This window comes from Rhincodon typus, chromosome 3 (genome assembly GCF_021869965.1).
Source record: "Rhincodon typus isolate 14 chromosome 3, sRhiTyp1.1, whole genome shotgun sequence".
Classification (NCBI taxonomy): Eukaryota; Metazoa; Chordata; class Chondrichthyes; order Orectolobiformes; family Rhincodontidae; genus Rhincodon; species Rhincodon typus.
Window position 1 is genome coordinate 100124305 of NC_063334.1, and position 26644 is coordinate 100150948.

At 42.9% G+C, this 26644-nt stretch overlaps 1 protein-coding gene across 1 annotated transcript in view; it reads right to left on the minus strand.

Annotated features, from left to right (window-relative positions):
• The window catches only part of ap3b1a (adaptor related protein complex 3 subunit beta 1a), a 290460-nt gene that overhangs the window by 216147 nt on the left and 47669 nt on the right, over window positions 1-26644 (minus strand). Inside the window, exons 3-6 of the mRNA XM_048593837.1 lie at window positions 20114-20188; window positions 15912-16007; window positions 11709-11869; window positions 10477-10543 (exon numbers count right to left, since the gene is read on the minus strand). Of these exons, the coding sequence (XP_048449794.1) occupies window positions 10477-10543; window positions 11709-11869; window positions 15912-16007; window positions 20114-20188 (399 nt within the window). The remainder of the gene's footprint in view (window positions 1-10476; window positions 10544-11708; window positions 11870-15911; window positions 16008-20113; window positions 20189-26644) is intronic.

Here is a 26644-nt window from a genome sequence, read left to right on the forward strand (position 1 = left end):
TGAAGCTGCACACCCAGGCAAATGGAAAGTATTAAGGCACAGTTCAGGGTTGTAATTTAAAAGATGGCAGAGGCGCTTTGGGGAATCAGGTAGTCAGTCATTCATTCAGTTGCTGACCTGCCGTTATAGCAGGATCTCGCATTGATAATACTGTTCTGTATCAAGAGAAGAGAGATTTTCTTGTTGCAGACCATTGTCATCTAGCATTAGTGGCATAAACATTACTTTGGGTTTGTGATGCAATTTTGCAAATTAAAACTGAAGTATATAACAATTAGGCTCTAGTTCTATCCTTTACTATCTGGCTTTCTGCAATACAGCACTGGTGAAAGGAACATTGAAGAAGCAATTGAAGATGGTTGGGCCTGAGATACTACTCTCAGGAATGTCTGCTATGATGTCCTAGGGCTGAGGTGATCGGCCTTCAACAACCACAACCATCTTCCTTTATTTTTGGTACAACTCCACGTTCTCATGGACTTAACTTTCCTGGAGTTCCTTACTGCCACACTCAACCATAGGCTGCCTTAATGTCAAGGACAACCACTCACTTCACCTCTGGTGCCTTGGTTTGGAGCAGGATCGTAGGGAGTCTTAGACCCAGGTATTTCTGTAGGATGTAACCTGTGCATTGGTGAGCTGATTACTGATAAGTACATACCACCTGTATGTAAATTAATACCACAGGCAGTGACCAGATTGGATTAGTTTTGCAGACAGTTCATACCTTGAGAATTTTCTATTTTGTAGGGATAATGATAACTGAACTGGCAAGAGAAACAGCTAGTTCTGGAGCACAAGCCTTCAGCATCACAACCCGAATAATTCTGGTGCAGATAGCCTTTTCTGGAAGGGTGTGTGCTGTTCCTTAAAAATCAAATTAAGTATCTCCATTTGGCTTCCAATATAGTGAGCACCCCGGAATGTGGCAGATTTAAATTTCTGCACTTCTGGATAGAATTTACTTCTATTATTTTAGCATTGTCTTACAGAATTGTGCCATCAAGGATGGGAGTCTTCATGGGGCCTCTTACGCCAATTAAATTGTTTAATGCCTCACTACTTTGCACAACTGGTTGTGGAAGAATTAGACTTTTAATTTGATCCTTTGGTTATGGGATAATTTACTGGTTTCACTGTTTGGCATGTATACAATCCAGTGTTGCAGTTTAACCAGCTGTCACCTCATTTTTAGGTGTGCCTGATGCTACTTCTGGCAAGCTGTTCTATACTTGTCATTGAACCAAGGTTGGTATTCTGGACTGATAATAATGCTATACTTAGCAACGTGCTGGGCCACGATGTTGACTCGAGATTAAATACTCTTCTGCTGCTGTGGATGGCTTTAAGCACCTCATGAATAATCAGTTTTCAGCTGCTGGATACCTTCTGAATCCCATTTAACATGGTTGCAGTGCTATTAATGAGGATGGAGGGTGTCTTCAACAAAGTGGGACTGTACTGATCAGTCCTACCTATCTAATAATAGGTAGATGCATCATGACAGATATTGGTGAATTTTTTTCTCCCCCTCCTTGCACCACCTGCTGCAAAAGCATTCTGTTAGACACAGTCTTCTGGACTTGACCAGCAATTGGAAATGGTGGCACCCAGTCAAGCTTGGAGTTGGGTATTGAAGTTCCCTACCAAAGATGACATTTTCTACTTGTTATCTTCAATTCCTTTTTCCAGATGATATTCAGAGAAGAATATGAACTTCTCAGATGAGGGAAGGCAGGAGGCCACGATTTCCTGTTTCATCTAATGCAATGGACTTCATGAGATCTAAAGTCAATATTAATTGCATCCAAGACCATTCTTTCCTGGTATATACCCCTGTTATGACTTCTTGTGGTGGAACAGGGAATGCCCACGAATGATGATTGCCAAATCTCGCACGAGATGAAAATATTGGTTGTGACTCAACTAAGCAATAGGGCAGCCTGCCAAATTGTGGTACAGATCTCCAAATATCAGTGAACAGGACTTTACTGGATTTATTCAGGTGGGTGAACCTCTCCCACACATTTGCAAGATATTGTCAGATGGGACAACTGGTTAAATACAGCGAGCTTGATACAACTGAGTGGCTTACTGAATCATTTTAGGGACAGTTTAAAGAAACTCGGAGATAGCAAGAACTGCAGGTGCTGGAGTCAGAGACAACAGTGTTTTTGGGAAGGAGATAGAAACAGGCAGTGCGGAGTTGGGAATGATGAGATTGGAGGCTGTGGGTGGGAGGTCACCCGATTTTTTGGTAAGGAGAAATCTACAAACCTGGCTGCCCTGGCCAAACCATGGTCTCTGCCTGCTCCTACCTCACTGAACTCATCTCCGCTTACATAGAACATAGAACAGTACAGTACAGTACAGGTCCTTCAGTCCACGATGTTGTGCCAACCCATCATCCTACTCCAAGATCAAACTACCCGACATTTTACTATCATCCATGTGCCTATCCAAGAGTCGCTTGTGTGTCCCTAATGTATCAGACTCCACTACCACCGCTGGTAGCGCATTCCATGCACCCACCACTCTCTGTATAAAGAACCTACCTCTGACATCTCCCTTATACCTTCCTCCAATCACCTTAAAATTATGCCCCCTTGTAATAGTCATTTCTACCCTGGGAAAAAGACTCTGGCTATCCACTCTATCTATGCCTCTCATCATCTTGTACACCTCTATCAAGTCACCTCTCATCCTTCTTCACTCCAACGAAAAAAGCCCTAGCTCCCTCAACCTTTCCTCATAAGACCTGCCCTCCAGTCCAGGCAGCACCCTGGTAAATCTCCTTTGCACCCTCTCTAAAGCTTCCACGTCCTTCCTATAATGAGGTGACCAGAATTGAACACAATATTCCTAGTGTGGTGTAACCAGGGTTTTATAGAGCTGCAGCATAACCTCAAGGCTCTAACTCAATTCCTATGCCAATGAAAGACAACATGCCATATGCCTTCTCCACAACCCTATCAACTTAGGTAGCAATTTTGAGGGATCAACGGACGTGGATCCCAAGATCCCTCCGTTCCTCCACCCTGCCGAGAATCCTGTCATTAACCCTGCATTCTGAATTCAAATTCAACCTTCCAAAATGAATCACTTCACACTTGTCTGGGTTGAATTCCATCTGCCACTTCTTTGCCCAGCTCTGCATCCTGTCATTGTCCTGTTGCAACCTACTTCAGCCCTCCACACTATCCACAACTCCACCAACCTTTGTGTCATCTGCAAACTTACTCACCCACCCTTCCACTTCCTCATCCAAGTCATTCACAAAGACCACAAAGAGCAGAGGTCCCAGAACAGATCCCTGCGGAACACCACTGGTCACCGAGCTGAATACTTTCCATCTAATACCACCCTGTCGTCTTTTGGACAGCCAATTCTGTATCCAGACAGCCAAATTTCCCTGAATCCCAGGCCTCCCAACTTTCTGAACAAGCTTACCATGGGGAACCTTATCAAATGCCTTGCTAAAATCCATACACAACACACCTACTGCTCGACCTTCATCAATGTCACATCCTCAAGGAATTCAATAAGGCTTGTGAAGCCTCTCAGAATCCTCTCCAATAATTTGCCCACCACAGAAGACAGACTGACTGGTCTGTAATTCCGAGGATTATCCCTATTCCCTTTCTTGAACAACGGAATAAGATATGCCACCCTCCAATCATCTGGTACGACTCCAGTGGACAGTGAGGATGCAAAGATAATCGCCGAAGGCGCAGCAATCTCTTCCCTCATTTCCCGTAGAAACCTTGGGTATACCCGTCCGGCCCAGGGGACTTATCTATCCTCATGTTTTTTAAAATTTCTAGCACGGCCTCCTTCCTAACATCAACCTGTTCGAGCATATCAGCCTGTTTCATGCTGTCCTCACAAATGTCAAGGTCCCTGTCACCGGTGAATAACCTTGACTGTCTCCACTCCCACCCCGCTCCCCGGTCCAGGAACTGCCAACCCACGTCCTCCAACTCCAAGACTTCCAGTTCCTTGGCCCCCAACACCTCATCTTCACTATGGATATCCAATCCTGTACACTTGTATGCCCCACGCAGATGTCCTCTGCTTCTTCCTGTCCCGCAGGCCCAACCTGTCCCCCTCCATTGACACCCTCATCTGCTTAACAGAACCTGTCCTTATCCTGAACAACATCAACTTTAACTCCTCCCACTTCCTACAAACTAAAGGGATGGCCATGGGCAGCTTCCTCGGACCGACCTATGCCTGCCTTTTCATAGGAAACGTGGAACAGTCCCTTTTCCACTGTTAAGTTGGCACCATCCCCCACCTCTTCCTCTGTTACACTGACGACTATCAGCACCGCCTCTGCTCCCACGAGGAGCTTAAAAAAGTTCACCAACTTCACTAACATCTTACACCCCAAGCTTACATTCACATGGACCATCTTGATATCTCCCTCCCCATCTCTGGTAACCGCCTTAACACCACTATCTACTTCAAGCCCACTGACTCCCAGCGCTACCTGGACTACGCCTCCTCTCACCCACCCTCCTGCAAGAATGCAATCCCTTTCTCCCAATTCCTCCGCCTCTGCCACGTCTGCTCCCAAGATGGAGCTTTCCACTCCCAGGCATCCCAGATGACCTCCTATTTCAAGGACCGCAACTTCCCCCATTTGGTGATCAAAAATACCCTCAACCGCATTTCTTGCATTTCCGCACTTCTGCCCTCAAACCCCCTTACCTCCAAAAGTCAGACAGAATCCTCCTGGTCCTCACATACCACCCAACCAACCTCTGGATCCAGCATATCATTCTTTGCCACTTCCGCCAGCTACAACCCAACTCCACAACCAAAGAGATATTTCCTTCCCCACAACTCCCTCATTTGCTCTTCACCCCCCATTAACTCCAACACATCTGGCACCATTCCCCGCAAACACAGCAAGTGTTATACCTGCCCCTATACCTCCCCCTCAACTCCATTCAAGGCCCAAAACAAACCTTTCACATCTGACAGGGGTTCACCTGTATATCATCCAACTTGGTCTACTGTATCCGTTGCTCCTGATGTGGCCTCCTCTACATCAGTGAGACCAAAACTGTTTCATGGAGCATCTGCACTCTGTATGTGATAAACACCACCACCTTCTGGTCGCCAGTCATTTTAACTCTCCCTCCTTCTCCCTGGGTGACATGTCCATCCTGGGTCTCCTCCAGTGCCACAATGATACTACCCGCAAACTGGAGGAGCAGCACCTTATATTCCGCCTCGGGAGCCTACAGCCTAACAGTAGATGTTTATTTTGAGGTTTACAAGCATAGGCTGCAGTTATACACTCCACTTTCTGCCTACTACAAACAACCAAAAAGGAACACACCATTTGATTCAATCAGCTGTTCACTGAAGTATTGCCTATACACCTGGCGTCACAGGAGCACTGAAATTTACACAAGACAACAGAGTGTGGAGCTGGAGGAACACAGCAGGCCAGACAGCAGAGGAGCAGGAAAGTTGCTGTTTCGGGTCAGGATCCTTCTTCAGAGCTTTCCTGCTCCTCTGATACAGCCTGGCCTTCTGTGTTCCTCCAGCTCCACACTGTGTTATCTCTGACTTCAGCAATGGCAGATCTTAATATTTCTGAAATTTACTCAAGTCTTGTTCAAGTGTTGAAAGCAGAACATATTTTTGGACCGATGGCAGTACCCAGTTAGTGGAAAATACCAGAGTCATAGTCATTGCACAGTGGACGTGTCAAACAGTACATAATCTGTTGTTTAAATTTTTAAGCTACTTGCCAGTCCAAGGTAACCGAGTAGACAGGCACTACTCAGGTCTGAAAATGTCAGTCTTTGGCCCATTTGAGCATTCCTTCTCCTGCAATATAAATTGTTGTGATCTTTTGAAATATGTTATTCTTGCATTTGTCCTGATGAGTGCACCATTTTTTCCCATAAGAGAAGTTTTGTTCTGACTGTTCATTCTGTACTTTGGAGTTTAAGTTGCCTTTAAAAGTGTTCAGCAAATGTCACTTAGTTCATAATATTATATTATGTTATATTAGCAGTCTTAAAATTCGCAATCTTGCCAAGTGACCTTTCGACTGGTCAGTAGAAAACCAAATACCTTTTAATAAGTCGTTGGCCTCTGAAGATGGTGTACCAGTTTAAGTTGCAAAAGTGGTTTATTAAAAATGCGGCAAAATATACTGTTATAACATAGGTAATTTAGTGATATAGATAGTTAGTCCATCAGCTAGTTTAAACCAAATGCAAAGAAGCCTTGCGATGAATCAATTTTATATGTGCCTCAGTTGGTTCAGGCAAAAAATAATTATACTGATAAATAGAATTCAAGTTCAAAACCTGGTTTGCAATGGCTGACCTTCAACTGGTGGTATCAAAGTAATGCAATTGACATCAGCAATCTACCTTAGAGACAGAAGCTGCCCAAGGTTTTTGTCCTCAACTGCTACCCTGGTGACCATACACTGGAACTTCACATCAGGACAAGATCAGACACAGTATAATGTCCTTGAACACTGGAAATGAAGCATTTTGGAACAAATATCCCAACTCCAAAATTTATTCATTTAACCTTCAATTTGTCTTAACTTGTCTGCAATGAAATCACAATGTGTCAAAGTCAGATAACTAAAATTTTTACTGTGTCAAAGTCAGTGCATCGTACCAACAGAAAATCAAATCCCATTGAGCAATGCCTGAGATAAGATTAACTTTCACAGACTACTCCAAATTGTTGAACTTGGAGAAGGGTTTTATTGGATCAGCTGCCTTGTGAAACAACTTGCAATTACATGGTACAAACACTAGGTGCCTAAAAAGGAAAAGTTCATACAGATTTCAAGTTTAAAAGAATAAGGCAGAAAGATTGGAGGTATTTCCCAACGAGACACCAATAGTATTCTAGATGTGTAATCTGCCCAAGCTATGATCTGGCTGCTGTCAGCACAGGCGGTGTTTGGCAAATGCACAATATCAGGGTCTCTTTAGAAAATCCTCAGAATTTTATTCATTTTCTTGTAAAAAGTTTGTAATCTGTCCAAAAGACAGACTCAGAGTTTTCATATAAAAGACTGATACTATAATTGCCCACTTAGTTTATCTCCTGTCAGCTGCAATGTCACATGCCATCATGCAAATCACAAAGCTCCATTTGACTCAAATTTTGAGCTTCAGTGATTGAATTTAAGAGATTTTGCTGTTTCTTGACAACTTGTTTTTTGCCGTCACCACTCATGGTTCAAGAAAATATGGTGACCAGCACCAGGTCCACTTTGGAACTAATAAAGTGAAGGGTACCCACATGACCTGTACTCTGGTGTGAAGCAAATGTATTCAACAGGCTGAGAAAATAGGTGAAGAGTTATTGATAATTGAGTGATTCAGTACCTGAGAAACTTACGGTCAAAAACAAAGATTGCTACCCTTTTCATCAGGAACATTGTCTAAATATATTCTTTCATACAAAAAAAGCAATTTAGTTTATGATTTGTAAAATCTTGCACTATTTCTCACAGTACACTACACAAAACTCATTAACCAGCAAAAAAAAAAGGCAAGCTATTTCAAGGGTTTCAGTAAGAGGTAAAGCCATCTGCCACTACACTGTAGCAATATTAGTGATGCTAACAAGGTTCTCCCCTCAAGCTAAAAAGACATTCTGCCTATCGGACAAGCAAGTAATAATGAATATCAGCATAGACCTAATGTTAGTTATTTAAGCCACACATCCAAATGACTGGCAGAACAAATTAAATAGCACAGCTCTTTGGCTGTTGGCACAGACAAAGGCACCAACCATATCCAACTAATCTGTAAAAACCGAAAGAACTGCAGATGTGTAAATCAGGAGTAAAAGCAAAGTTGCTGGAAAAGCTCAGCAGGTCTGGCATCTGATTTTTTTCTTCATAGATGCTAATGTTTCAGGTCCGGTGACCCTTCCTCAGAACGGATGGTGGCTGGGAAAAGGTCAGTTTATACAGTTATATACTATAAACTGACCTTTTCCCAGCCACCATCCATTCTGACGAAGAGTCACCGGACCCAAAACCTTAGCATCTGTGAAGAAAAAAAATCAGAGATGCCAGACCTGCTGAGCTTTTCCAGCAACTTTGCTTTTGTTCCCAACTCGTCTGTGTTTGCAAAATTCAAAAGTGTCCAACATTAGATGTGATTTCATGACTGGACAGCATTTGCTAAATAATATTGTGAGGGGGCAAGAGTTACATTCACAACCAATTTAAGATCATTAGTCAGGCTTGCAGTATGGTACAAAAACCACCACAGAATTAAGCCATTCTCAACTGCGATGCCCATGAAACTAATCACTGACTGTCAGAAAGACCCATCTGTCATCCTTACTTGTGCTAGCTTATACGCAACTCCAGATCACCAAGAACATGACTGACTCAAGACTGCCCTCTGTAATGGCTGGTTGAGCATTGGGTCAAGGGCATTTCAAGACGGGCAGCAAATGCTAAAATTGCCAGCAATGCCCATATCTCAAAATAACAAAACTGAATCAAAATATATGCTTCTGAACAAGAAAGAACAAAGAACAAAGAACAAAAAGTTACAGCACAGGAACAGGCCCTTCGGCCCTCCAAGCCTGCGCCGATCCAGATCCTCTATCTAAACCTGTCGTCTATTTTCCAAGGATCTGTATCCCTCTGCTCCCTGCCCATTCATGTATCTGTCTAGATACATCTTAAATGACGCTATCGTGCCCGCCTCTACCACCTCCACTGGCAACACATTCCAGGCACCCACCACCCTCTGCGTAAAGAACTTTCCACGCATATCTCCCTTAAACTTTTCCCCTCTCACCTTGAAATCTTGACCCCTAGTAACGGAGTTCCCCCACTCTGGGAAAAAGCTTCTTGCTATCCACCCTGTCTACACCTCTCATGATGTTGTAGACCTCAATCAGGTCCCCCCTCAACCTCCGTCTTCCTAATGTAAATAATCCTAATCTACTCAACCTCTCTTCATAGCTAGCGCCCTCCATACCAGGCAACATCCTGGTGAACCTCCTCTCCAAAACATCCACATCCTTTTTAGTAATGTGGTGACCAGAACTGTACGCAGTATTCCAAATGTGGTCGAACCAAAGTCCTATACAACTGTAACATGACCTGCCAACTCTTGTACTCAATACCCCGCCCGATGAACGAAAGCATGCCATATGCCTTCTTGACCACTCTATCGACCTGTGTTGCCACCTTCAGGGTACAATGGACCTGAACACCCAGATCTCTGTGCATCAATTTTCCCCAGGGCTTTTCCATTTACCGTGTAGTTCGCTCTCGAATTGGATCTTCCAAAATACATCACCTCGCATTTGCCTGGATTGAACTCCATCTGCTACTTCTCCTCCCAACTCTCCAATCTATATTCTGCTGCATTCTCCGACAGTCCCCTTCACTATCTGCTACTCCACCAATCTGTAAACTTGCTAATCAGACCATCTATACCTTCCTCCAGATCATTTATGTATATCACAAATGACAGTGGTCCCAACACGGATCCCTGTGGAACACCACTGGCCACAGTTCTCCATTTTGAGAAACTCCCTTCTACTACAACTGTCTCCTGTTGCCCAGCCAGTTCTCTATCCATCTAGCTAGTACACCCTGGACCCCATGCGACTTCACTTTCTCTGTCAGCCTACCACGGGGAACCTTATCAAACACCTTACTGAAGTCCACGTATATGACATCCACAGCCCTTCCCTCATCTATCAACTTCCTCAAAAGAATTCTATCATCAAGTTGGTAAGACATGACCTTCCCTGCACAAAACCATGCTGCCTATCACTAATAAACCCATTTTCTTCCAAATGTAAATAGATCCTATCCCTCAGTATCTTCTCTAGCAGCTTCCCTACCACTGACATCAGGATCAATGGTCTATAATTACCTGGATTATCCTTGCTACCCTTCTTAAACAAGGGGACAACATTAGCAATTCTCCAGTCGTCCGGGACCTCACCCGTGCTCAAGGACGCTGCAAAGATATCTGTTAAGGCCCCAGCTATTTCCTCTCTCGCTTCCCTCAGTAACCTGGGATAGATCCCATCCGGACCTGGGGACTTGTCCACCCTAATGCCTTTTAGAATACCCAACACATCCCCCCTCCTTATGCTGACTTGACCTAGAGTAGTCAAACATCTATCCCTAACCTGAATCATAAGTTGATAAGAATTGACGAATTTTACACATACGTCGACATTCTAAAGCTGAAACAAGAGTGAAGGAAGCTAGTAAGATTTACAAGGGGTGGGGCCAGAGACATATTTATTAAAAACTGATAAACCATCTAAAACCTGCACAAAACTTTGAATAGCAATTGGGACACATTCAAAAGTCAAATTTTTTTTTTTTATTTTTTAAATTTGTCATGCACAGCCTAAACACCTGGCAGAAACATTTCTCAACATTTTATAACCTTGAAAGAACGTGACAATGTAAACCGCATGACTCACCGTACTTTTATCTTTCAGTAGCTTTTCTATGATCTCGATCAATGGTTCTTTTTGCTCTGCATCTAGACTTTGGTTGAAACAAAAATAAAAATTAGCTTCAAATAATAAACTTGATTTTTAAAAGGGTTTGATGAGTGTGGTAATCTGAAGCACCGAATTTAAGAACAAATACTCCTTTAATTTCATTTGAGAGATGTCAGCATGACAGGCAAGGCCAGCATTTATTGCACATCACAATTATTCATCACAAAACGGTGGAGAGATGCCACCTTCTTCAACTGCTTCAAAGCAGGTAATTAAAGTACATCTACAGTGCTACTAAAGAGGAAATTCCATGATTTTTTCCCTACATACACAGTGAAGGAAAGGCAACATCATTTCAAATCAAGGTAGGGAGAGACCGAAAGAATTTTACATGGGTCTGTTTTTGTCCTTCTAGGTGGTCAAAGTTTTGGGGATTCAAGTTGCAGTTTAAGTGGCCTGGGAGAGTTGCAACAGTGCATTTGAGAGCTTATATACACACATTTCTGCCACGATAGCAGAGGTGGAGGAAATGTTTAAGTTGGTGGATGGGGTGTTGATCAAGCAAGCTGCTTTAGTCTGAACAACGTCAAGTTTCTTAAAAGTTGTTAAAGTGTTCTCTCATTCAGGCAACTGGACAGTAATCCGTTACATTCCAGATATGAGCTTTGTAGATGGTGGACAGGTTTTCAGAAGTCAAGAGTCATCACCATAGAATTCCTTGCCCCTAACCTGCACCTATGGCCACGGCATTTCTACAGCTTACTCAGTCAAGCTCAAGATCAATGGTGACCTGCAGGATGTTGAGATGGATTTGCATTATCTGAAGCTTTCCACATGTCTCCACACGCTTTAACGCCAATTAAGAATTTTTGTATGTTTCGACTCTGATGACTCTTCATTGGAACTGAGTTCTGAAGAAGAGTCACCAGACTTGAAACATTAACTCTGCTTTCTTCTCAGATGCTCCCAGACCTGCGGAATTTCTCCAGCAATTCGTTTTTGTTTCAGATCTCCAGCATCCATGGTCCTTGTTTTAGTTCAGAATTGTTGACATTTAACTGCTCTTAAGATACGAAATGCAGTAGCCAACCCGCACAAGTTCCATCACTCCATGGCGTCGTAGAATGTAGAGATTGCGGATAGCAAAAATCAATATTAGAAAGTGAAATTTTCCTAAATGGTGTCTCATTTACCACAAAATGACTCACCTATAAAGTTTCTGAATGGCATGGGCAGCAGTTTTCCGGACATATGGAGACAGGTCACTGGCAGCTTCCTTAATAGACAGCATCATTATTGGAACAATGATTGACACTCTAATACTGGAAAGAACTCGTAAAGCACTTGCCCGAATCAACTGATTGGGATCCTAGAATGAATTCAAGAATAAATAATAAAGCAAATTACTTACAGCCTTTTCTCTCCCTTGTAATCACATTTCACATTTCATTCATTCATGGGAATGGAGGATGTTGCTGGCCAGATCTGCATTTATTGCCCAGCAGGCAGTTAAGAGTCACCCACATAGCTGTGGGGCTGGAATCACATGCATGTTTAAACAGGAAATGATGGCAGTTTCGTTCTCTAAAGGACATTAGTGAACCAGATGTGTTCTACTGACAATTAACAATGGATTCATGGTCACCATTAGACTCCTAATTCAAGATTTTTTCTTCAGTTTAAATTTCATCATTTGCCATGGCAGGATTCAGAACCAGATCCCCAGAACATTACTTGGATTTCTGAATTAATAGTCCAGTAATAATCCCACCAGACTGTTGCCCAAGGTTCTCAAAAGGTTCACCTGACGCTAAATCTTGAAGCATCACGGCATTGATAAACCTGCAACTGAAGTGTCCATCAAAATAAAAACCGAAAGAACTGCAGATGCTGTAAATCAGGAACAAAAACAAAAGTTGCTGGAAAAGCTCAGCCGGTCAGGCAGCTCCTGTGAAGGAGAAAACAGAGTTAACGTTTCGGGTCCGGTGACCCTTCCTCGGAACTGATGGTGGCTGGGAAAATGTCAGTTTATATGCAGAAAATAGGGAGGTGGGTGGGATAGGGAGTAAACGATAGGATAGAGCCCGAAGATAGAGAAAGACAGTTGGACAGACAAAGGAGTGGCTAATGATCAGGCTGGGAGGGTGAATTAGTTGTTGATGGGAGCTGTTAGTGACTAACAACAGGGGGTGTGTACAGGCAGGCTATGTGGTCACAAGGCCTGGTGTGTGGGGTGGGGGGCAGAGACATGGGAGTGTTTAGGCCCTAACATTATTGAACTCAATATTGAGTCCGGAGGGCTGTAGGGTCCCCAAGAGGAAAATGAGGTATTGTTCCTTCAGTTTGCGCTGGGCTTCACTGGAACACTGCAGCAAGCCAGAGACAGAGGAGATGTTAGCCAGGGAGCAGGGTGGTGTGTTGAAGTGGCAGGCAACAGGTAGTTCAGGGTCTTTTTTTCTGAGCAGAACGTAGATGTTCTGCGAAGCGGTCGCCAAGTCTATGCTTCATTTCCCCAATGGAGAGGAGACCACATTTTGGAGCAGCGAATGCAGTAAACTAGATTCTGGAAAGTGCAAGTGAAGTGCTGCTTCACCTGGGAGGAATGTTTGGGCCCTTGGATACTGGGGAGGGAGGAGGTAAATGGGCAGGTGTTGCACCTTCGCCTGTTACAGGGGAAGGTGCCATAGGGCTGTGGGGAGGTGTTGGGGGTGAAGGAAGTGTGGACCAGGGTGTCCCAGAGGGAACAGTCCCTGCGGAAGGTGGACAAGGGAGGGGAGGGGAGGGGAATGTGTGTCTGGTGGTGGCATCTTGCTGGAGGTGGTGGAAATCGCGCCTGATGATCTTCTGGATGTGGATGTTGGTGGGATGGTAGGTGAGGATAAGGGCAACCCTATTGCTGTTGTGGGAGGGAAGAGAAGGGGCAAGGGCGGAAGTGCGGGAGATGGGTCGGACCCGGTTGAGCGCCCTGTTGACAACGGAGCCGGGGATTCCTCAGTTGAGGAAGAAGGTGGACATTTCGGAGGCTCCCTTGTCAAAGTTGGCCTCATCTGAACATATGCGATGGAGACGGAGGAACTGAGAGAATGGGATGGAGTCTTTACAGTAAGTGAGGTGTGAGGATGTATAGTCCAGATGGCTGTGGGAGTCAGTGGGTTTGTAACGGATATCAGTGGCCAGTCTATCCCCAGAAATGGAAACAGAAATGTCGAGGAAGGGAAGGGAGGAGTCAGAGATAGTCCAGGTGAAAGTGAGGGCAGGGTGGAAATTGGAGGCCAAATTGATGAAGTTTTCCAATTCCAGACGAGAGAGGGAAGCAGCACCGATGATATCGTCAATGTATCGGAGGAAGCGTTGTGGGTGGGGGCCAGAATAAGAGTGGAACAAGGAATGTTCCACGTACTCCACAAAGACACAGGCATAACTAGGGCCCATGCGGGTACCCATGGCAACCCCTCTTACCTGAAGAAAATGAGAGGAGTTGAAAGAGAAGTTGGTGAGGGTGAGGACAAGCTCGGCCAAGCAGAGGAGGGTGGTGGTGGGTGGGGATGGTTCAAGTCTTTGCTCCAGGAAGAAGCAGAGAGCCCTAAGACCCTCCTGGTAGGGAATGGACGTGTAAAGGGATTGCACATCCATGGTAAAGAGGTGGTGGCTGGAGCTGGTAAACTGGAAGTTTTGAAACCGGCATTAGGCGTCAGATGAATCATGGATGTACGTGGGTAGGGATTGGACCGGGGGGAGAAGACTGAGTCAAGGTAGGAAGAGCTGAGTTCTGTGGGGCACGAGCAGGCTGAAACAATGGGTCTACTTGGACAGTCTTGTTTGGGGATTTTTGGCAGGAGGTAGAAACGAGCTGTGTGGGGTTGGGGGACTATTAGCTCAGAAGCAGAGGGGAGGAGATCACCGGATGAAATTAGATCCATAACTGTCGTGGATACAATGGCCTGATGTGCCATGGTGGTGTCATGGTCCAGGCGAAGGTAGGAGGAGGTAGCTGAGAGCTGGCGCTCAGCCTCTGCAATGTAGAGATCAGTACGCCAGTCAACAACAGCACCACCCTTATCGGCAGGCTTAGTAACAATGTTAGGGTTAGATCTGAGTGCACGGAGTGCAGTCAGTTTGGAGGGAGATAAGTTGGATTTGTTGACGGGGCAGTGAAATTGAGGCGACTAATGTCATGTCGACAGTTCTCAACAAAAAGATAGAGCGCAGGTAAAAGGCCAGAGAGAGGGATCCAGGTGGAGGGAGAACGTTGGAGTTGGGCAAAGGGGTATGTGGGACGGGGAGAGGAGTCCTGTCCAAAGAAATGAGGATGGAGGCGAAGACAGCAGAAGAGGAGTTCGGCATCGTGTCTTGCCCGAAATTCATTAAGGTGGGGACGCAGAGGGATAAAGCTGAGGCCTTTGCTGAGTACAGAGCGTTCAGTATCAGAGAGCAGAAGGTTAGGAGGGATGGTGAATACCTGACAGGAGGTGGGGGGATTTGGGGAGGGGATAGAGTCAGTCAGAGGGGAAAAAGTGAGGAGAGGAAGGTTCCAGAGGGCTATGGGTATTTTTGAGTTGTTGCATCTTGTGGGCCTTGATGCCTGAAAGGAAAAGAAAAAGTTTGTTAGCATGTCGAATGAGCCAGAGGATGAAGTGGAACTGCGAAGTGGTGCAGCCCTGAGCCAGCACGTTGCAATGCTGTTGGAGAGAAATGTTGAGAGCGTGCACGTGACGCCGCACGGCACCACATGAAGTGTCCATCATTCTTGTGTATCATCTTAAAAAAACAAAGGACTTTGTTAACAAGTTTCAGGATAGTCAAACTCACTGCTGTTGTCAGCACAATGGTTAATCATCATGAGCTAATTTATTTCCATTTCCCCTTCTGTACTGGACTTCTGAGCCTCAACAATCAACTAAAGATTTAGTCATCAGAGGGGTTTCTGGAAAAGGCATGCCTGGAAAAGGCATGCATGAGTGGAAAGAAGGGTGTACCTGAATATCTGAAGTATAGGTTGCATTGTGCAATTTGTAAAAAGGGGACAGTATTGCACCATACTGAAAATGGGTGTATTGTGGGTGGAATTCTTTTTAATAGAGCTGCATGACATTCATGCAGTCACCACGAGAGCACCAAAGTGGTTTTATTTGCTGGAATGCCTTAGGAAGACGACTTTTACTCGAGTATGATGGGTAGATTTTCTTTGGTGAAACATTATTTTGGTAGAAAATAGAAATGGAGGGAGAAATATTTCAATAATATTATTGAAAAAAATTAACAGAATCAAAGGAAAACACATCTGAAACAAAATAGCTATCTGTAATCACAAACTGAGAAGTACAATATTCTATGATTCTATATTTACAAATCAAATTACTGGGATAGTTATGATTTATCCACGAATTGCATGAACATTTAGCAGTACTAACCTTCAGCGCACGCTGAAATGTGCTGATCGATAATAAGGCCAAATCTTGCTGCTCTTCTGCATAGCGAACAAGGTAAACATATACCAGCTTCTTCAACTGTAAAAGGGAAGGAGCAAAATCATAAACAGTTAGTGAATGATTTGTTCAAATAAATTGGGAGCTGTTCATAATGCAGAGCAGATTAATAACAAGACTTTTTTTTAAACAAACGGAACAACCAAGGAAACTTGCTAATGACAATTATACCTCTTTTCCCTGTGCAGTGCATGTCTAGAAGTTTGGATTTATTAATTGATCTCACACAGCATCACTTAAAAACCTTGGAAAATGTACACATTCCCCTTGTGCCACACTCACCACTTCCACTAAGGCCCCAATTCTGAGTGAAGCATCTATTCCTCAGCCATAAACCTGTCATTCTCAAAATACAGATATCTGGGAAGAGAAAAGCTAAAGACTGGAGGTGGTAAAACCCAAAACCAAGTCATCCTCAACACTTGCGCAGCAGTTACTCTCTCTCCTCCAATATCTCTCCTTCACCAGCTCAATTAATGATCATGGCACAGTTCCACTTTTGTCCATCCAGGGACATTCAAAGCTATTCTTCTTGCATCATCTCCAACATCTCCCACAGACAGAGCTTCGGCCATTTGGCAGCATCCCCAAAGACAGAGACTCAGCCCTACTCTCCAGAATCTGTCAGACCATTTACAACATCCATTCTTCACAGAAATGTTACCCGTCCAATGGGAAAACTGTCTCTCCTCCACCCCACCGACCCGGGCTTGCAAACGTACACGTGCATATTCTATATATTTACCTTCTCGACAGTCTTGTTTCATGAATTTCAACTAGAACACCTGTCCAAAACAAGTGTTATGGACCAGACCAGACTGCCTGAAATATATTAAAGGAGGTAGCCTAAATCCTAACTTTTTCTTATTTCAAACCTGAATGCAAGGTACTGTGTTCCAGATGCAATTCAATTGGTCAAACTACTTGACATTAAGAAAAACACAATTTATTCAAACATTACAGTAAAAATACAACTAAAGAGAGAGAAACTTGGAATGACTTAACTCTGTTGGAAAGGTTCATAGAATATTAGATCGTTTTACCACTAAATATTAACAGTTCCAATATAGTAACATCCCATATACACACCCACGGCAAAAAGGCAAATTCAGCAAATCGATTGTGCTCAGGTGGAAAAAACATCAAAAGACAATTCCGAGAGAAAACTCAAGAATGTAGCAGCCAGTAAGATACACTGCCTTCCAATCCTGCTGAGACCCCAGCAATAACTGCTGAAAGTTAATATCCTGGCTCTGAGAGCTTGACCACACCCACTCAGACTACTACCATTGTTCCAACTTTAAATAAAACCCCAAAGCCTCAAGTTGTTGTGGCTCATTCACTCGCTGAGCTAGTTCATTAGTTTGCAGACATTTCATTACCCTGCTGGGTAACATCATTTGTGCAGCCTCTGATGAAGCACAGTTGTATTTCCCCGCATACTATTTAAACTCGGAGGTCTGTTGGAGTTGATTACCTCATTTCTGGTTTTTCTTTGCAGTGGAGTGTATATACGGTTTAATTCCGTGTGGTTATTGATGGCCTTCTTGGAGGAGAACCAGGCCTCCAGGAATTCCCGTGCCTGTCTCGACTTGGCTTGTCCTAGGATCCTGATGTTGTCCCAATCAAACTGGTGGTCCTCCTTATCTGTATGCATGGAGACGAGGGTGTATTGGTCGTGTCTTTTTGTTGCTAGTTGGTATTCATGTATTCTTGCAGCCAGTTTTCTTCCTGTCTGTCCAATGTAATGTTTGTCACAGTCCTTGCATGGAATCTTGTATAATACGTTGGTTCTGTCCATAATGGGTGAGGGGTCCTTGGTTCTTGTTCGCAGTTGGCATAGGGTTGATGTAGGTGTGCCACTTTGATGCCCAGTGGCCACAGGATTCTTGTGGTCAGTTCAGATAAGTTTTTGATGTATGGTAATGTGACTGGCGTGTCGGGGCGTACTGTATCTTCCCATTGTTGTTTGTGCGACAGGCAGTGTTGAACCCAGCTGTTTGGGTATCCCTGGTCTCTAAATATTGTTGGAAGTATTCCTCTTTATTTTAGCCAAGTTCTGGGCTGCTGCAGTGTGTTGTGGCTTGTTTGAATAGTGTTTTCTCGCAACTCCGTTTGTCGGTGCTGGGGTGGTTACTGTTGAAATTTAGGACTTGATCCATGTGTGCGACCTTTCTGCATACCTTGGTCAGAAATGCCCCGTTGGCTCTGTGTTCTACCATCACGTACAGGAACGGGAGCTGTTTGTTCTTTTCTTCTGCTCTGGTGCATTACCCAGCAGGGTAATGAAACGTCTGCAAACTAATGAACCAGCTCAGCGAGCAAACCAACCACAGCATCCACAACCCGAGCTACAAATGTACTCAAGAATATTAGACCTCAAGTTGTTTATCTTCTCAGACTGCTGGGCACTTGTCTACCAATCTCTCTCTCTAAATGAAACAGGACAAAACCGACCTCAAAGCCACAGCAACGTCACACAAGTTTGCTTGGCCGTGCTAAACCATTTTGTCTCCTGCTTGCCGCTAACTCCTATTTAAAGTAACCATATTCAAAGCCCTCTTCCATTGAATCACCAAGCTCAGGAACGTTACTTTAATCCCAACTCAAAATGAACACACAATCCAATATCAGCCTCTTGTATGTCATACTTCATAAAGCTGTCTAAGATCTACTCTGTAGAATTCCCTCCAGCTCTACATCAAGCCCTCCTCGCAAATCCCTCCTTCAAACTCTCTTCCACCTAGCTCTCGGTCTCCATTCTAAACATGTCTTCCTTCAACTTGGTGACTTTTTTGCTTTTATCCTTTTGATATTTTTTCTGTTATTTAATTGTGCACTTTCTTAAAGTAGAATGTTGTCATTAACCCTTCAAAGGATTAGTTACAAATGCCTCAGAACAGGCCAAAACTATAGCTCAGATGTTAAAACATGAGGCTCTTCCTACATGGAAATGCAAAACCAAGTTGGAATCGGCGTCAAATGGCAAGACTGTACCAATTTCTCTCAGCATTACAGTCAATGGTTATACTGGCAAAGGCTGGGAGGCAACTAGTTTGATTCATAAAAGCAGGGCGGGGTGAAGGTTGAAGAAAATGCAATGCCACAATAAGAACAAGAAATTAAAAATTAAGTATTGAAAAAATTAAAATAATAAAATTCAAAATAGCTCCACTGAATTCTCAAAATTCAGGTCATATTGCATTAAAATGATAATGCCCTTATTGCAAGATATAAATATATAATTACTTATAAATCCAGAAACACCGTTCAGAAACAATATAGTGATAAAGTTGGACAAAAGCCTTTTAAAAAAAAATTGCATCAGCTTTTATTTAACATTCTAATATTCCTCTGCACAGCTACCAATATTAAATCAGTGAAGGTTGCAAAACAGCCGATTTGCTCTTACCCAGGTTTAGATTAGATAAAATCAATGCTAGCCACAAGAAACAACACAAATAATCTGACTGCAAATCCACAGTAAAAGACTTCTTTCCCAAAAAAACAACGTGTGACCAGAAACAGGAGCACACAGATGACGTGACTCTGCTCCCAGATGAAATGTTATTTCTCTCAGTGCTACCACGCTTCCTGATGTGATGCTAATCATAACAGTTACCCTGTCCAGCTTTAAGAACTGAAGCAGACCTTCCTAAGCAAGCAATTTAATTAATCCATCAATTCTAGTGCAGCAAACTCTGACATACTGGTCAAATCTTCGATTTTTTTTAAGCTATACCAGTGATTCATTAATGTTATTTTTGTATCACCTTCCAGGCTATGAAAACGCTCAAGCTATGAGTCAACCTTACATATGCAAAGCAATAATCTACATAATTTCATCCACAATCATAAAAAGAGCAAGAAATCAAATTTTGATTTCATAAAATGAAAGCTTTATTACTAAAGAAAGTAGGGATAGAACATCAAATGCAAGCATTATCTAAATAAATCTCGGGGTCTGCTTTGATGGTAATGTGGAAAAATCGGTAGAAAAAGGTTGTTTCTTTTGGATTAAGGGTAGAATTAAAGTAGACTAGATAAAATGGGCACGTTAGCTACAGAAAGTGTCCACAATATTATAGAAATAAAAACAGCAACACTTCACAGTAAATGGAACCTACCTCAATGTTTTTACTGGCGACATTCTTCACAACAGCAGGAAATAACTCTGAAGCATTTTTTCCTTTAGCAATCATCTGTAACATGAATTATAGTCTCAATTATAGACTCAGATTGGTTAACAGATATTCTTTTGTTAATTATGCAATGACTAATGCCTTGGTAATCCATTTAAATTTGTAAATGGGTTTTGTACCGTTATTACAAAAACGTGAGCTTTCAACAACAGCATAAACACAGCCGATTTGTGATGATTTGAAAGGAGATGGGAGGACGATAATACTGACAATTTATAATTATGTAGTAAATAATAGACATTACTAGCTTTAAATGCTCCGACTTGTATTGCCTTTAAAAAAGGCTTTTTGTTTGCATCCACAACTACCAACATCGTGCAGCATTGCTCGTCTCCCCACCAGTGTTGCAAGGCAGCACAAGATAGAAATTCAATACCAATTCTTTTATGGTTCAGTGTAGCAAGATCAATCATATCAATAGGAAACCAGCAAATAGCGCATATAAAACATTCAAGAAAAGGCAATGTTATGAAAGCACTTCTTTTAGCAAGATTGAGAAGAGACACTATTTTGATATTGAAAAGAAAGGTCATGGATTAGGATTGTGGGGCACCTTTCTTGCAAAACCACTTGTTAGATATTATTGCTTGGTGGCGCAGAACCTAAAACATTTCTAAAAAGGAGACAAGAAGTTGAAGCTTATTGACTTGCATTCTTCAGAATGAAGGCACAAGAAATGGACTTGAACAAGGGCACCATTTTATACAGCATAAGGAGGATGGACCATTATTGACACAGAGATCGCAGAAAGAGAAGTTAACTGTTGATCTTAACTCTCACATCAGGCAGATAGATTCTAAATGGTCAGTACGTAGCTACAGGGATACAGAGGTTGGCTGTCTCCATGCACCATTTTTTGTTTTGAAAAGATGCAATGCTAATTCCTTCTCCCCCACATAAAACATGGTCCTGTGCATTCATACACAGATTTCTAGCACACACAAATGCTTCACACCACGATTCCAAATGATTCTCTTCAATTGGGTTCTGGTCTAACTCTTAGCACAGTCCAGTTTATTTAGCACATGATTCTCAACAGCAGAATCACTTCTGGTAATGAATACGCCTTTGAGACTTGCAAGCATGGGCTGGTTCAGCACAAACAGCATGCTGCCTACTGCAACTTGGCAATGGGAAAGGATTGATACGGCTAAAATTTCTGGCATCACGCTGGCACTAAAACTCATTTTACTTCTCATTTGTGGGGTGGGCAGGGTGATGAGCGGGCGGCTGGAGTGCTAGGGGACAATGGAAAATTACGGAAATGTGGAAAGGGGGCGAGGGGCTCAGCTGAGGTTAAAAGTTTCCAGAACAAGGAAGAGGACAGAGTGTATGGAAATACAGAATCTACCCTCAGGCACAGGAGATAAGTGAACAACTACTGTAAGGGGCAGACTATGAGAGCAATTAACACAGGACTGAAGGTGTTGTACTTAAATGCATGCAGTATACAAAACAAGGTAGGTCAAGATACTGCATATTGAAATCAGCAGGTACGATGTTGTGGGCATCAGAGACGTGGCTGCAAGGAGTTCCGAGCATTCTATCAAAGGACAGGCAGATGGACATGGAGACAGAGTTGCTTTGTAAGTAAAAGAATGAAGTCAAATTGATAGCAAGAATTGATAGAGTCAGGAGATGTAGAATGTGTGGGTAGAGTTATACAGTTATTGAGTCATACAGCAGAGAAACAGACCCTTCGGTCCAACAGTCCACGCTGACCATAATCCCAAAATAAACTAGTCTGACCTATTTACACTAGGCCAATATCCCTCCAAACATTTTCCATTCATGTACTTATCTAAATGTATTTTAGATGTTGTAACTGTACCCACATCCACCACTTCCTCTGAAGTTCATTCCACACACAAACAACTACGTAAAGAAACTGCCCCATGTGTCTTTTATTAAAATCTTTTTCCTCTCATCTTACACGTGCCCCCTAGTCTTGAAATCCTCTACCCTAGGGAAAAGGCACCTGCCATTCACCTTATATATACCCTTATGATTTTATAAACCTCTAAGATCTCAGTCAACCTCCTCCTCTCCAGTGGACAAAGTCCCAGCCTACCCAACCTCTGCTTATAACAAACCCTCCATTCTCAGCAACATCCAGGTAAATCTCTTCCGAACCACGAGGAACCGCAAGTGAGAAAAGACCCTGCTGGGAATTATGTACAGGCCTCCTACAGGGCGTGGGGAAGAAAATAAATCAGGATACAGAAAATGTATGTAAGAAAGGCACAATTGCAATAACCATGGGGGGCTTCAACGTGCAGGTAGACTGGGAAAATCAGGTTGGTAGCAGATCCCAAGAAAAGGAATTAGTGGATTGTTTACAAAACGGTGTTTGGAGCAGCTTGTGGCAGAGCCCAATAGGGAACAGGCAATGCTGAATTTGATGTGTAATGAGAGACTTGATTAGGGAGCTTAAGGTGAAGGGAGCAGTGACGACGATACAATAGAATTCATTCTGCAGTTTGAGGGGGAGTCAGGTGTAATGACATTACAACTGAGTAAAGGTAACTACAAGCAATAAGGAGAAGCCGGCTAGAGTTGGTGGAAGGGGAGCCTAGCAGGGAAGACGGTTGAGCAGCAATGGTGAGAGTTTTTGGGGTAATTCAAGGGGCGCAGCAGAAATTCATCTCAAGGAAGAAACATGCTAAGGGAGGATGAGACAACCATGGCTGATAAAGGGAAGTCAGGGACAGCAATAAGAAAAAACAATGTGCTGAAGACTTTGAAAGTCAGCAGAGAAAACTGAGAAAGCAGTAAGAGAGAGATGATTACATGAGGGTAAATTAGCTAGTAATATAAAAGATTGCAAGAATTTTTTTAAAAGAATATCAAATAGATAAGAGACAACAGCGGATGCTGGACCACTGGAAAATGAGGCTGGAGAAGTAGTAACGAGGAACTGAATAATTATTTGCATCAGTCTTCATGGTGGAAGACACCAATAGGGTAGTTCAACTTAAATAGAGTCAAGGGGCAGAGGTGAATGCAGTGGCCATTACTAAGATGAAAGTGCTGGGGAAGCTGAAAAGACTAAAAGGTGGCTAAATCACCCAGACCAAACGAACTACACCCCAGAGTTCTGAAGGAAATAGGGGAGGAGATTGAGGAGGTACTGGTGGTTATCTTTTAGGAATCACTGGAATTAGAGATGGTGCCAGAGAACTGGAAAATGGTTCATGTAACATCCTTGTTTAAGAAGGGAGGGAGGCAGAACACAGGAAATTGTACGCTGGTTGGCCTGACTTCAGTCTTGGTAAGATCTCAGAGTCCATCATTAGGATGACATTGTGGAGTACTTGGAAGTACATGGTAAGATAGGGTTGAGTCAGAACTGTGTCAAGGGGAGGGCATGCCTGACAAGCAAATTAGAATTCCTTGAGGAAGTAACAAGCAAGTTATACAAAGGAAAGCAAGTTGATGTGATCCACTTCGATTTCCAGGCAGGTTTTGACAAGGTGCCACACAGGAGGCTAACAGCCCATGGTATTAGGGGCAAGGATTGAAAACAAAAAATGCTGGACATCAGTCAATATTCAAGAGATACAGCGCAAGTCTGAATGACTCTTCAGAGTGTTGGGGCAAGATACTGACATGCAAGAGGACTGGCTGACTGGCAGAAAGCAGACAGTGACGATAAAGTGATGTTTTTCAGGGTGGCAGCCGGTGACTAGTGGAGTTCCAGAGGGGTTAGTGTTAGGATATCTATTCATGTTATACATTAAACGATCTCGATGAAGGAATGGAGGGCATTGTCGCTAAGTTTGCAGATGACATAAAAGTAGGTGGAGGGATAGATACTGTTGAGGAGGTAGGGGGCCTCAAAGGACTTGGACAGGATAGGAGAGTGAGCAAATAGGTGACAGATGGAATATAACATGGGAAAGAGTAAAGGTTGTGTCCTTTGGTAGTAAGAATACAGGCATACACTATTTTCTAAATGGGGAAGGACTTCGGAAATCTGAAACACAAGGGGGACTTGGAAGTCAATTCAGGATTCTCTTAAGGTTAATTATGCGGGATCAGTTAGCAGTTACGAAGGCAAATGCAATATTAGTATTTGCTTCAAGGACGAGAATACAACAGAAGAGATGTACTGCTGAGGCTGTATAAGGCTCCGGTCAGACCGCATTTGGAAATATTGTGACCAGTTTTGGACGCTGTATCAAAGGTACGATGCGTTGGCCTTAGAGGTGGCCCAGAGGGGAGGATTATAATAATGATCTTGGCGACAAAGGACTTGTCATCGAAGGAGCAGTTGAGGACTCTGGGTCTGTGCTCAGTGGAGTTTAAAAAGCGTGGAGGATTTCATCGAAACCTAGAGAATAATGAGGGGCCTGGATAGACTGGACATGGAGATTATGTTTTCACTAGTAGGAAAGACTAGGACCAGAGGGCACAGCCTTCAGAAAGATGGCAGTTACTCTGTGGAATGCAGATCTGCAGAAGGCTGTGGAGACCAAGTCATTGAGTGTATTTAAGTCAGTAGTGGATAGGTTCTTGATTAGTAAGAGGGTCAAAGGCAATGGGGAAAACAGCAGGAGAGTAGCATTGAGAATTTTATCAGCCATGATCAAAAGGCACAGCAGATGAGCTGAATGGCCTAAATCTGCTCCTACATTTTATGGTCTTATGGAAAGTGGTGGAAGTAAGCCCTTTTTGGAATCTTCATGATGTACAAGTGATTTTTTTTTCACATGGTATCCATCAACATGCAGGATAGTTTTGGTGCAGAATAGTTTTGGCATGTGCTCTCACAGCACCAAGCATACTTGATGAGCAGATGGCTAGGGCCTTATTCAGTAGAGTGCCAACACGACAGACCTTGCAGCACATATACTGACCAACGAATCACAGCTTTCAGTATAATGGGAAGATCAGTACCTCCTTCAATATTCCAGTCCTGCACAAGTCTGTGCACTCCATTTCAATGCCCCAACCCCACTGCCTGAATCCATTTTTCTTCTCTCAGCACAATCAAGTGCCTTATCCAATCTTTTCGTCAGCATCATCTGCACCTTTCGTGCTTCAACTTAACCTCCAATACTTCACTTAACTATTTTTACAATGTCTCTCCTTTTCCCAGCTTCATGGTCCTCTGTCACATTTCAATCTACTCAAAGTGTAACCTGTAACCTGCACATTTCTAGCTGATTCTCCGAAGCTACAAATTCCAAGCAGCCATCTTTCTCACCTACACTCCACCATTGTGATACCAGTCAAGTTCAATCGGAACACCTTCCACAGGAAGGTCACAAACAAACCGTCAGCTGTACCTCTCCACTGCTTGCTCTTTACTATAAGACTGCTTGATTGCCTTCTAGCCGACACCGAGTCATAGACTTTCAATCCAACAATGGGAAATCAATCGCTCTCACGAGTTCATCTCTTTTAGAAGACATTATATTGGACTGGACACCTAAGCTCTTAGTTGCTCCATAGATTCCGCCAGTCTCACTGAGTTTATTCAGCAATTTCGGCTTCTATTTCAGATTTCCAGCACCTGCACTATTTTGCTTTTCTTAAATTTTCTGTTTTGGATTATATTTGCACTTATGCTTAAAGGATGAATAACAAATGGAGCCAAGACAGATGGTTGAAGATATTCAGTGGGGGTAAACACTGGTCTAGCAGCAAAAGGCACAATTTCTCTACTATTAATTTCTAACTTAGAATGCCACAAGCTAAATGAATGACTTAACTCTTTGTTGCAAATTAAAATCAGACAACTGTCATGCACCAACAACTGTTTATTAAGCTTGGCATCATTGCTGGCAGCACTGAAACTTAAACATGAAATATTAAACTAATTGGGAGATGGAGTTAATTGACAAAATAAATAGAGGTTACAAAAGACAGTACTGTTAATGTTACAGTAATTCAGCATCAGCTATTTGATTACAAATTTACTGTTGAGATCAGTGTCTGAGATTGATATAAATTGCAAAGATTAATTTAGGATTAGCTTTTTAAATAGCTTACAAATTAACTTCATTCAACGGTAAGTCGATTTAACAGATAAGTCTTTTTTGTAGTTGGCAATGCTTCTAGAATTTTGCCTCTCTCTTCTAAACTCTGATCAAAACAGTGCTTGTGAGAAACTTGTTGGTTCCGAGAGGTCAGTGACGAACTACTGTTATGAATCCAGCTGATATTACTACTGGACAAAATCAGATCCCAGTCTGAAATCTGGCTTGGACGATTTTTTATTTTATTTTATTTTAATAAGGTGATCTTTCATTGAAACAAACTTTAAGAGACTCAGATGCAGGTTTAATAATAAATTACAGAAAGGAAATTAAGATAAAATAGAATAACTCAATTATTTATATGTGGCACGTTTAAAGTTTCAGAAGCACATGATAAAAACACAATCCCATTAAACCCACCAGCACTGCATTATAGTACTCACCAGAGCAAAAATACCGCTTTTCTCCCCCC